This window comes from Lissotriton vulgaris, chromosome 12 (assembly GCF_964263255.1).
Source record: "Lissotriton vulgaris chromosome 12, aLisVul1.2, whole genome shotgun sequence".
NCBI classification, from domain to species: Eukaryota; Metazoa; Chordata; class Amphibia; order Caudata; family Salamandridae; genus Lissotriton; species Lissotriton vulgaris.
In genome coordinates this window covers 605,527,571-605,540,021 of record NC_141700.1, presented here as the reverse complement: position 1 = coordinate 605,540,021, position 12,451 = coordinate 605,527,571, and the positions used below count along the sequence as shown (strand labels likewise).

The window sequence follows — 12,451 nt, the reverse complement described above, 5'->3', positions numbered from 1 at the left end:
GCAAGATGTGTCTTGGCATCGTAATAACACATGTACAGAGATATTCTACTGTTGATGTGTATCAGAGACGATTTCATCATGGTGGATTTCTTTAGGGCATTACTATGCATGTATGTATGCATTACTCTGCAAGTATGTAAGAAATGGGATGAGGCCACCTTAGATCAACACTAATGAAGGCGACTGCCAAGTAATCAGACACACACTATGAGGAACGTGTAAGATTACTGTGGGCTACAAAGACAGAAAAATCATGCACTACAAATGTATATGTTGGGCTGGAATGAAGATAAAACATTTACAGCTACTTCCACTACCCAACAAGAAAAACAATCACTTACTGGGCCCTGAGGTGCAGGATACGAAAATGGGGGACTAGTTGGCATTGGCATTGGCACTCCTCCTGGTAGGCCTCCAAAGGGCACTGTGAAGCCTCCACCACCGCCGCCGCCTCCTCCTCCTCCTGGACCGCCTTTCTTGACATCATCAGTAAACCCAATATCAACCCCAACATCAATGAGATCAGACTCCTCTCCCTTGGGAGCTTCAGCCTGAGGAGGGAAGAAACACAACACTAGATGTGTTAACATAGCAGGAATACACAGTGCAAAAAGGTGGGAAAGACAAAGGGCACTGGGTAGGTAACAGCAGTTTAACCTACACTGAGAGTCATTCAAAAATAGCCATCTAAATTGTGGCATAATGTAAACATTAAACCTGGCAGATAACAGCTAAATGTTACATGTTTACTACATGGAATTAGAGACTTTAACTTTTGAGAAAAATGCACGTTAAGACAGTAGCACAGGATGACCAGGAAATGGGGCACACAGCAGATGCATTTAACACTGCAGTATTTGACGGACAGGAGAGCACAAGAAAACAAGTAGTGGAATTGAAACCCAGCATTCTACAGAGGATACGCCAGAGAAACCGAAACAGGGGAAAAATACATGTGGCAACAAATCTATAATGTGAATAAGAGAATGATATCTTCCAACTTGTAATCTTATTCTCTCTAATTTCATAAAAGTAGAACATCTCAGCTCCAGGAAGATGTTTTTTTTTTAAATACACGTTTTAAAAATAAACAACAACAAAAATGTAGAAGAGTCACCATTTTTCTATGTTTATATTTTTAACATGTAATACCATCAGCCCATTAATCATAATAACATAAATTGAACTAAAAACACCACCCTAGCAAAGCGCTTAACAGGCAATGAAAGCAGTGCATGGTGCTCCTATGGGTAGATGATAAAAGAGAAAATAACGACCCAGCACCTCCAACAACTAGGTCATCCCTTCTTCCCACAGTCCCATCATCCACAGCAGGAAATGCAAGATGGTTTGGAAGCTCAGATTGAGACAGCATTTAACACCACCTGCTTCAAAACCTTGATATTGGTCCAAGGGGAAGTGGGTGGAACAATTATGAATTGCCAATATGAAAAGACAAACTTAGAAGTAACTGTTCACATTTTCTTTCTCCGTCAATAGCAAGCTTAATTCAACTTTGGGAGCGTGGAATCAGGGGCAATTAGGGTAACGTTCACACAACCCATTATTCTGGATGGGCTAACTCTCATGGGCCCTCCTTCAAAAATGCTCAGATTTACCTAGGGGTCAAATAACTCCATGGTAAAGCACCTAGAAGTTAGACCCCAAGGCTATTTTAGTGCTCATTTGGAGTTACCAAGGTGAGAAAGAAGGATAACTTATGGAACTGGTTACCACACCCAAATTCCACACATTCCATTGTTTCCCTCAAACATCCCACCCCCCCGCCAAGGAGCCTATATTGCTAATTATTACCTGGGGAAGAAAACAAACAAATCACTGGGAAGAATAGGGAGTGTGCAGTATTAATGGACGACTTAGAATACCAAGATCAAGAGCAAAGTCTGTGTCAGTTAGGTAAATATACAGAAATCAGAATAAAGTCCCATGATTTGTAGCCTGCGCTCACCTGTGTATGCCAGGCAAGCATGGAGATGTGTTCATTTAAGCTTCAAAGGTGCTCCAGTCTTCCGCTGCAGATGTCGTCACACTACATGCAGAGCGTGGGTGATGACTGGTGTAATGTTTCGAGGTTGCAAAACATGCACTACTACACGAAGCCAGCAAGTGGAATCAAGACAAACTGTAGGTCCCAGAATGCCACAGGACTCTCATAAGACTTGTAGAGTTCACTACCATCACAGATTTGTTTGGGCAGATGGTTGTCATCTTTAAAAGCATTCTTTACTGACAATTGAGAAACTTAGTTGCTGCAGTCTAAACCTTGTTGCAAGGAGATTGAACTCCTCATACTTTCAACTGGAGCTTTCAAAGACTTGCTGGTTTCAGGAAAGTATTCTGGATAACACTTGAGATTAAGGATTTAGACTTTGATTTGTACATTGTACTCGAGTCATATTTCAAATGATTGCAAACTCTATTGCGATTGTTTCACAAGAGCAGCTGGATGAATCCTCACCTTGTACAGTCTGTTTATATTACTTTGAATCGCATATGGTATTAAGGTATTGCCAGTGGTGAAGAAGTAAATTTATATTATTCGGAGTCTATGCAGAACTGCTCAGCAAAGGGAGGGACTGATCCCCAGATGGTGGCCCTGCAAATACCTGCAATACGGCCTTGTAGACAGGTCTCTAGCACTTACCAGTTATGGGACTTTTTCCAGTCTGTTAGCAGGTTATGAATCAAGAGATAATGTATCTAAATAAGGATTATTTTGAGAAAGTCAATTCTTGTGAACAGCACCACAATTTAAAACAACCTGCTTGGACCTTTCTTCACATCCAGTGTGTGAAAGGATCAATGTTTCAGAATGAATGGCATACAAAAGGAAAACCAAGTAAAATAGCCTTATTGATTTAAAAGACAGAGATAACTTCTGAAAGAAAATCAGACAGGCCCCGTATAAGGATTATGTTACCATGTAAGCATCGGCAGGTCTCTAGCACTTACCAGTTATGGGACTTTTTCCCGTCTGTTAGCAGGTTATGAATTAAGAGATAATGTATCTAAATAAGGATTATTTTGAGAAGGTCAATTCTTGTGAACAGCACCACAATTTAAAACAACTTGCTTGGACCTTTCTTCACATCCAGTGTGTGAAAGGATCAATGTTTCAGAATGAATGGCATACAAAAGGAAAACCAAGTAAAATAGCCTTATTGATTTAAAAGACAGAGATAACTTCTGAAAGAAAATCAGACAGGCCCCGTATAAGGATTATGTTACCCTGTAAGCATCTGTTTGTGGCATGTAGTGCTAAAGACTCACATGCTCTGTATACTCCTGCCTTCTAGTGTTGGGGTCGGAGTTGTGCAACTTGATTTTCTTCAAATAAGGCTTTTGAGTCATGAGATAGACGACTCTTGGTGATCATGGGCATTGACTCTTTTGTTAGAATGGTTTCCCAGAGAGGGGTGAGAAAGGAGTGTAAGGAAAGTGTCAGAATAAAGACATCCAAGCCACGAGAAGTATGTAAAACGTAAATGCAATGCCCACAAGTGTCCGGGAAGGAGGGAGAGCGCATGTTAATCTACAGCACTACATGCTACGAACAGATGCTCACTATGTAAGTAACATAATCCGTTCGATGGCATGTGTGGCTATAGATGCATACACTGAAAAGCAGTCCCTCCTTAGAAGCGGTGGCTAGCGTGCGGGACTTGCAGTAGTTTGAAAAAGGGGTAAGTAGTACTGCCTGATCGACACTAGCTTGTTGGTGTACCAACAGGTCTACGCAGTAGTGTTGCGTAAATGTATGTGGTGTAACTCATGAAGCTGCTTTACACATTTCAGCTATGGGGATATTGCCTAAAATGATGCTGTAGGTGCTCCATTTGTACGAATAGAGTGTGCTCTGAGAGTTACAGGTAAAGGTCTTTTGGCTTTACTATTGCAAGTTTTAAGGCATTTTACTATCCATCTGGCTATACCATATTTGCATATAGGGTTACCTTTATGAGGTGGGGAAAAATCTACAAAGGGTTGCTTTGTTTTTCTGAAAGTTTTAGTTCCATCTATATAGAACATGAATGCTCTTTTTACATGTATTATATGGAGAGCAGTTTCTGCCACGGAATCAGGGTTAAGAAAAATGACTGTTAGCTCAATGGATTGATTGAGATGACAGAGAAACTACCTTTGGAATTAATTACGTATTAGTCCGAAGTACAAATTTTTCTTTATGTATTTGAAAGAATGGTTCCTCCAAGGTTAATGCCTGGAGCTCACTAACACGCCCGAGTGAGGTAATGGTAAATAGAAATGCCACTTTCCATGATAGAAATTGAAGTGGGCATGAGTGTAAAGGCTCAAAAGGAGGACCCATAAGCCTAGTAGGCACAATGTTTAGGTTCCAGGAAGGGGCTGGAGGTACACAAGGTGGAAAGACTCGTTTGAGTCCTTTCATGAATGCTTTAATGACAGGGATTCAGAAGAGTGATAGATACTGTCTATTTTGGAAATAGGTGGCTATTGCCGCCAAATACAATTGAATGGAAGTGTATGCCAAATTGGCCTTTTTCAAATGAAGCAAGTAGGAAATAATGTCCTGTACTTTGGCTTTGGGTTAAAGGGTTTATAAGTTGGCAATAGTAAAGTAAACGCTTCCATTTTGCAGGCTCTAGGTGTAGGCCTGGGTGTTTTGTTTAGGAATATCCATACATTCTGCTGGTAAGTTTAAATAACCAAAGTCTAAGACCTCAGGAGACAGATTGCTAGGTTGAGCATCTTGGTGCCGGATTTGTCCTTGATCCGAAGTGAGAAGGTTCGGTCTTTTTGGGGAGCTTCTCGTATGGGACTACTGAGAGCTCCAGTAGCATCGTGAACCATGGCGGACATGCCCAGGTGGGAGATATAAGAATCATGGTGAGAGATGTTTGCCTGAGTCTCCGAGCCAGAAAGGAAATGAGACGGAAAGGCAGAAAAGTGTAGGCAAACATCCCTGACCAACTGATCCATAGTGCATTGCTCTTAGATAGTGGATATGGGACCCTGGATGCAAATTCTGGGCATTTTGCGTTTTTGTTTGTGATAAACAGGTCTATGTGAAGAGCCTCCCCACTTTTGAAAGTAGGGACGAAGGACTTTTGGGTTGAGTTCCCATTTGTGAGTCTGTTGTTGTGTCCTGCTGAGCAGGTCAGCAAGATCAATGTATGTCCCAGGAAGATATTCCACTAGCAAATGAAAGTGATGGTGAAGACATGAAATTAAATGAAAATTATATTTATATAGCGCATAACTACCCTGAGGCCTCGCAGCGCTAGGTGGTCTGAGAGAGGTTTGACAACTAAGACGACCATGTCCCATACCCCCTCCAACCTGCCTGCTTTTGTAGATAATACATAGCTGTCATACTGTCCAACCAGACTAGGAAAACTTTGTAAGATAGATGGGGAAGGTACTCTTTCAGTGCAAGGAATATTGCCAAATAGTTGAAGTGCAGAGATTGATTTGTGGCATCCCACAGACCTTGCATTGTGTGGTTTTGTAGATGTACACCCCAACTCATCTCTGAAGCGTCTGGTAGAGCGATTTGAGGTACAGAGTCAAAAAAGGCTGTTTAACATAGTTTTTGGGTTCCACCATTTCAGAGAGCGACGAGTTTGGCGGACTATCAACACTAGATCCTGGACATGACGCTGTGACTAAGACCACTGACGAGAGAGACACTGCTGTAGTGGGTGCATGTTTAGTCTTGCGTTGGGAACTATGGCAATGCAAGATGCCATCATACCCAGTAGACGCATGACAGTCCAAACTGTTAGTGTTCTGTTTGGCTGAAAGTGAGATAGAAGTGCCTGATAATCTGTATCTGAGCGAGATTGGGGTAAGCTAGCCCCAACTGTGTGTTGAGAATTGCTCTTAATTATAGTTGAAGTTTAAGAGGCTGAAAGTGAGATTTGGGGACTTTGGTGGAGAACACCAATTTGTGGAGCAGATCTATTGTTAGCTGTATGTATTGTGACACTGCTGGTGGGTGCTGGCTTTGATTATCCAATCGTTCAAGAATGGGAATACATAAATGTTTTGTGCTGCTACCACTGCTAGGCACTTTGTGAAGACCCTTGGTGCAGTAGTGACACCAAATGGGAGCACCTGGAATTGGTAGTGTTTTCCTGCCATCACAAATCTGAGGTATTCACAATTAGCAGGATGAATAGGCATATGGAAATACGCATCCTTTAGGTCCAGAGTGGCCAGAAAGTCACCCATCTGTAGAAGTGGAGTGACCTTATGAAAGTGTTCTGATAGGATGCAGTAGTTGAGAGGTCTGAGATCTAGGTAAGATTGGTCTCAGTGACTCCGTTTTCTTTGGAATTAAAAAGTAGAGGAAATACACTCCTGTGCCTTGCTGATGAAGGGTAACTGGTTCTTTAGCCCCTTTGAGAAAAACGGATTGGACCTCTTGTTTCAGAAGTGTGATCTTGTGATAATCTGTGAATTTGGGTGGTGTGCTACTGAGCTCCAGAAAGTAGCCATGTTGAATGAAGGCTAGTGCTCAATTGGTCTGTTGGTATAGTTTCCTAGACCAAGTGAAAGAACTGTAGTGATCCCCCGACAGGTGTTGTGTAATCAGGTAGAAGGATGGGGCAGTCCCTGTTGGTGGCGAAGGCTGCACCATGTGCTGAACCACCTCTGCCTCTTCCTATGTTATTATTGCCTGTAAAGGAGCCTTTGTAAAAACCTTTAGTGAAGGTGGATTGGCCTGCCTTGCTTCTGCTGGGAAGTGGAGGCATCTGTGGCAGAGGATTTGTAACCACTCTTGTAGCCAGAACTGCAAAAGGAACCACATAATGTAGGGGTTTATAGGGCTCCCATTGCTTTTCATGGGGTCAGTATCTTTCTTCATTTTGTCTTAAGTGGAGTCCACCCCAGGTCCAAATAAATGTTCCTTATCCCCTGGCATTTTAAGACTGCCTGTTGAACCTCAGGTTTAAAACCTGAGCATCTGAGCCAGGCATGTCGCCTGAGCAGTATGCTGGTGTTAATGGCTGTGTCTGCTGCATCCAAGGCACATCTGATGCATCTGTTAGTGATGGCTTGACCTTTGAAAACTATTTGTTGACCCCATTTTTGTGATCTTCTGGAGGATACTGCGGCAATTCTTCCATTTCATCCAAGTGGACCCTATTGTAACGTGCAAGTAGGGCATGGGAATTGGCTATAAACCAATTATTGGCTGCTAGAGTTGCAACACATTTGTTAGCAGCAACAATGTGGTTGCTCTCCTTCTCAGGAGGTAGGGTATCCCCAGTGGCTTGACTATTGCCTCTTTTACGAGCTGTAGTAGCAACAATGGAGTCTGGTGAAACATGGCAACATATGTAAAGTGGGTCATAGGGAGCTGGTTTATATTTTTTCATCAACTAGTGAGGTTGTCACCCGGGCAGGTGTTGTTTTTTTTATATGTCATCTGCCTGACGCAACATGCCAGGAAGCATGAGCAGAAACTGTGTTTCCTTAGGAGTGGATGACAAAGTGCCAAAGATGAATTCCTGTTCTAGAGACGCTCTATGAAGCTGAACTCCATGATAGAAAGCTGCCCTAGCATTCACTTGCTGGTAGGTACTAGCATCTTCTGGAGGGGAGGGTGAGCTGGGTAAAGATCTGGGTCATTGGGAGTTATGGGGTGTGTATCAAACATCCCAAGGATCAGGGTCCCCTAATGGTTCTCCTAAACCCCCTGTGGGCAAACCTCGAGGTGTGTTACCTAGAGGGTATTCATTTGGAGAAGGAGGGAATGGCAGAGGTGGTTATGCCAGAAGAGGAGGAGGTGGTGATGATGATGTGTAGGGCTGGTAGCTTTCTCCTTTGTTCTTTTTTTGGGAGGTACAGGAATATCCAATTCATCTTCAAATGTTAACTGCCTCTTCGGAGGAGGTGAGGCTATAATTAGCCCTGTCCCTTCTTGAATTTGAATTTTCCACTGTTTAATGTTCTAGGCATCTAAGGCACATCTGATAGAATGGTTAGTGATGGCTTGAGCTTTGGAAACTATTTTTTTTACCCCTTTTTTGTGATCTTCTGGAAGATACTGCAGCAGTTCTTCCATTTCATCCCAGTGGACCCTATCGTAACATGCAAGTAGGGCATGGGAAGTCAAACAGCAATACGTCAGGTACCTCCTTCATTGACATTCTTCTACAGAAAGAAAACCTGTCAAAGACAGCAGGAATAATCATTGGCGGACAAATAAGATTCAACTTTTCAGTCAGAAAAAAAAGAATTATAAAAAGGGAGCAGTATTATAGGATTTTTGCTCAATGGGCAGAAAAAAAATCTGACTGAAGGACTTTCTATGTGTATTATTGGACAGGATGGGGTGCAGAGTTCTTAAGGTGACCTAGTCAGTAAATTCACTCTTGATCAGCTTAAATATGGGATGATCATTTCCCGTTTTTTATTTTAGCAGCAAAATGATACTGCAGTGTTTCCAGTCAAACATATTTTATTACGACCGATACAGCTAATTGGATAGGTGTTTTTATTTTTTAAAGGCAGACACAATTGCCATGCATACATTTTGTTCTTGTCAAAATAAATTTCAATAACAAACCAAGTATTTCTTTTTTAATAACAAAACACATTTACAGAGAGATTCTATTTATTATGTCAGAGAGACTCACAAGATGGAGAGCATAGGTCTACAAGGAGTTGAGAACGAGTTCATATAACTATTGTGGTATATCGGATATGGTGGTCATTAGTGTTATGCTCGGTTAAATAGATGAATGAAAGGTAGATCATACTGAATGCCGAGGATCAGGAGCATGGTATTGCTGCTGCCACTAACAAAGAGAAGAATAGAGTGGAGAAAACAGGAAAAACAACATCTTGCTCCTTCAGATAAGACCACCCCTTCTACAATAATACCTGCAGTTACTCTTATCTTGAGCACATTAGCAAACGTTGTTCTGAAGGAAAGCCAAAGAGTGAGTGAATTATTGTGTTATAATGTTTACCGCGCCAACCTCCCACTTCCATGCCTGCACCTCCCACCACCCAGGACTACTCATGAAGGCCGCTGCGTAAGTAGGCTCTGGCCTCCTGGCCGTGCTCCGCTTCCCCACTGCTCAGCTCCTGGAGAATGCAGCCCTGTGCTCTGCCGCAAGGCTGCTGTTTAAATTCTGCAGTCTGCCAGGCTCACTGGTACTTGTTGTAATTTTATTTTATTTAGTCTGCTCCCTGTTTTACTATTGTGCCCCTTTTTTTGCGTCCCCTCCGCAGTGCTTATTTTCACTCTAGCCCCTCTGATGCGTCCATTGCCTGCTTCTGCCGTTTCTCACCCATGCGGTTTCCTGGACTACTTATGGTGGTTGTTGTGCAGCCTCGCAGCAGCGTCCCAAAGGCAAGTCCGACTCCGCCCATCCGTACCTGATCGCTTCTAATGCTAGGAACCCTGCCCCCACATTTCTAGAGCTACAAAGCCGCAGATCTCTGTGCCCTTGACCCCGGAGGCAACAGCTGCTCCCAGGCATCACCTGGCTTCACAGAGGGACCTTTCACCTGCATCTTCTGCTGGTTCACCTTCACCTGGCCCTCGACCACCATAGTGGCAACAACCATGCCTGTCCCGTTGGCCGAGACCTCCCCGAACAACTCATCTGCCTCCTGATCAATGCCCGAGTGCTCTGCAAACACGTCACCGAACGCTGGGACACCATCTCCTCCCTCGGCACCGTATTGTCCTTCACTACAGAGATCTGGATCACCAGGGTATCGGCCCCTGACATCTCCACCGCTAAACCCATCGGCTACAATATGAATCACTGTAACCACGCCAACAGACACGGAGATGGCGTCACCATCGTACACAAGGAATCGATCACCTGCACCATCACCGACGACAAAACCATGCCGATCAAGGAACACATGAACTTCCAACTCCACACAGACGACAAAACAACCATCAAAGGTACCCTCGCTTGCGAATCAAACTGGCCTCCGCTGTGCCACTGCCAAATTCATAACCCTGCTCGCCATTGAATCTGAACACTATGTCTTCCTGGGAGACCTCTACTTCTACCTGGATGACCCCACCAACACAAACTCCACCAACCTACTGGAAAGACTGGACAACATCGGCCTCAAGTAACTGGTAACAGACACCATGCACAAAGCAGGACATATACTGGACGCCATCTTCAGGTCCAGCAACAGAATCACATACAGCCACAACATGGAACTCGCCTGGTCATACCACTCCTTCGTACACTTAACCCTCTCTGGATCCACCCTGTACCACTCCCAACCACCTCACTCCGCAGCTGGGCCAAGGTCACTGAGCACCAGTGTATAGACAGCCCTTCGCATCACACAGCCCAATGCCACCACCAACTTGAACCAAGCAGTAAAGAACTTCAACCCTTGGATCACAAGCTCCACCGACTGATTCGCCCCCACTAGAACAGCCAAAACGCAGACCCACCAAACGAGCCAACTGGTACACCTTGGAGCTCAGCACGTTAAAGTGCAGAGGCAATCAACCAGAGAGAAAATGGCTCACCAGCAGGAACCACACTGACCAAGCCACCTCAAGTCCGCCCTCAACATCTACCACCGCCAGCTCAAAGCTGAGAAGAAAGAAGAAAAAAAAAAGGAGACCCGGACTCATCAGATGGAGACCAGATTCAACCAAACTAAGGAACTCTTCACCATCGTCATAGTTCACCTGCCCGTCAGCCATCGAAAACTCAGTCTCCTCCTCACAGCAACTGTGAGACCTGGGATGTTGAGACCTCCTCAACATCCCAACAACCACTAGTGCCGACCACCTGCTCGCTCTCCGCATGGTAACAACTCAGCACACCGAACACACCTACTCTAATGAACTCCATTCACTCAGAAGCACCTACCGACCCATGCCACAACTGATTATTTAATCTCAGAAGAGATCAGCCACCAGCTCACCACTATTCTCAACTATTCCATCACCACAGCCACCTTTCCCAACTCTTGGAAAAACGCAGATGTTAGAATCCCCCCCGCCTCCCCCCTTCAAGAAACCCTCGGCAGACGCCAGCGAGCTCCAAAACTACCACCCCATCTCACTGCTCCCATTTCTGGCCTAAGTCCTGGAAAAGACCATACACCTCTAACTCATGACTTGATAGGACGCAAGGTGATGGAAGAGTGTCAATTTTCATCACTTTAATAAATAAGCCCTTTTCACAAGCCACGCAATCGGTCACAGCCAAAGCTTGCACAACTTGTTAAGTCCAGGTCTTCCACTGGAATAGAGCAATGATTACAAAAGCACGGCTGTCCAAACCGAGGATCCCACTGAAAAGAAGCCAAGATCAAGTGCACAATTATGGCCAACCCTAACTGATTTGTGGGATCTTTCCTTTTAATTTGCGCCATCACAATCACCTAATACAACACCTGGAAAGAAACAACCTGCCGGAACTCTCACTGTCAGGTTTCAGAGCCAATCAACAGCCATCTGCATCCTGCTCGACAAAGGAGAATCATCCACCTTGATTCTTCTCGACCTCTCAGCAGACTTTGACACTATATCCCACCACACACTCATCGATGGACTGCGCCAGATCGGAATCACAGACAATGTGCTCAGATGGATATCATCCTTTCTCATGGGTCACACCCACAGAACCTGTCCTCCCCCCACCCTTCTCCTCACAACCCAAGCACACCATCTGCGGCGTCCCTCAAGGATCATCACTCAGCCCAACCCTATCCAACATCTAAATTACACCACTTGCAGACATCGTCAAATCCCACGACATCAACATCATCTCCTACGCCGGCAATACCAAACTTGTCCTCTCAGCAGACCCCCACCTCGATGAAGATCAAATTTCTCAACCATATGAAGAATATCGCAGCCTGGATGAAGCAAAACTGCCTAAAGCTCAACACTGACAAAACCAAAATCCTGACCTACAGCAGACACACCGCACTCTAAAACAACTCCTGGAGGCCATCGGACCTCAGCCCCACCCTGCTCCGAAAGACCACGCCCGCAACCTCTGCACCATTCTGGATAGCAAACTCTCAAAGAAACATCAGGTCAAAGCCATGTCCTCAGCCTATTTTAACACCCTCTGCATGCTCCGCAAAGTTTTCAAGTGGCTCCCCTTAAGGATCAGAAAAACAGTGATGCATGCCCTCATCACCAGCAGGCTGGGCTATAGCAATGCACTCTACACAGGCACCACCACCACGAAACTAATGAAGACTCCAGACTACCAGAAGGCAGCAGCCAGACTGAAATTCAACCGGCCCAAGAGGAACCACATCACCCAGAACCTGAAAGACCTCTACTGGCTCCCTATCCAGAAGAGATGGAAATTCAACCTTCTGACTCATGCATACTAAGCCCTCCATGACTAAGGACCCACTGACATGAACCTTCATCCTTAATTTACATTGACCTCTCAGGAACCTTCGCTCCGCTCGCCTCGTA

At 44.6% G+C, this 12,451-nt stretch overlaps 1 protein-coding gene across 2 annotated transcripts in view; it reads right to left on the bottom strand.

The window, feature by feature from the left end:
• The window catches only part of IST1 (IST1 factor associated with ESCRT-III), a 112,626-nt gene that overhangs the window by 53,118 nt on the left and 47,057 nt on the right, over positions 1–12,451 (bottom strand). For both annotated transcript variants that reach the window (XM_086945531.1, XM_086945532.1), the window contains exon 7: positions 342–551. In XM_086945531.1, coding sequence (XP_086801657.1) covers positions 342–551 — 210 coding nt within the window. The remainder of the gene's footprint in view (positions 1–341; positions 552–12,451) is intronic.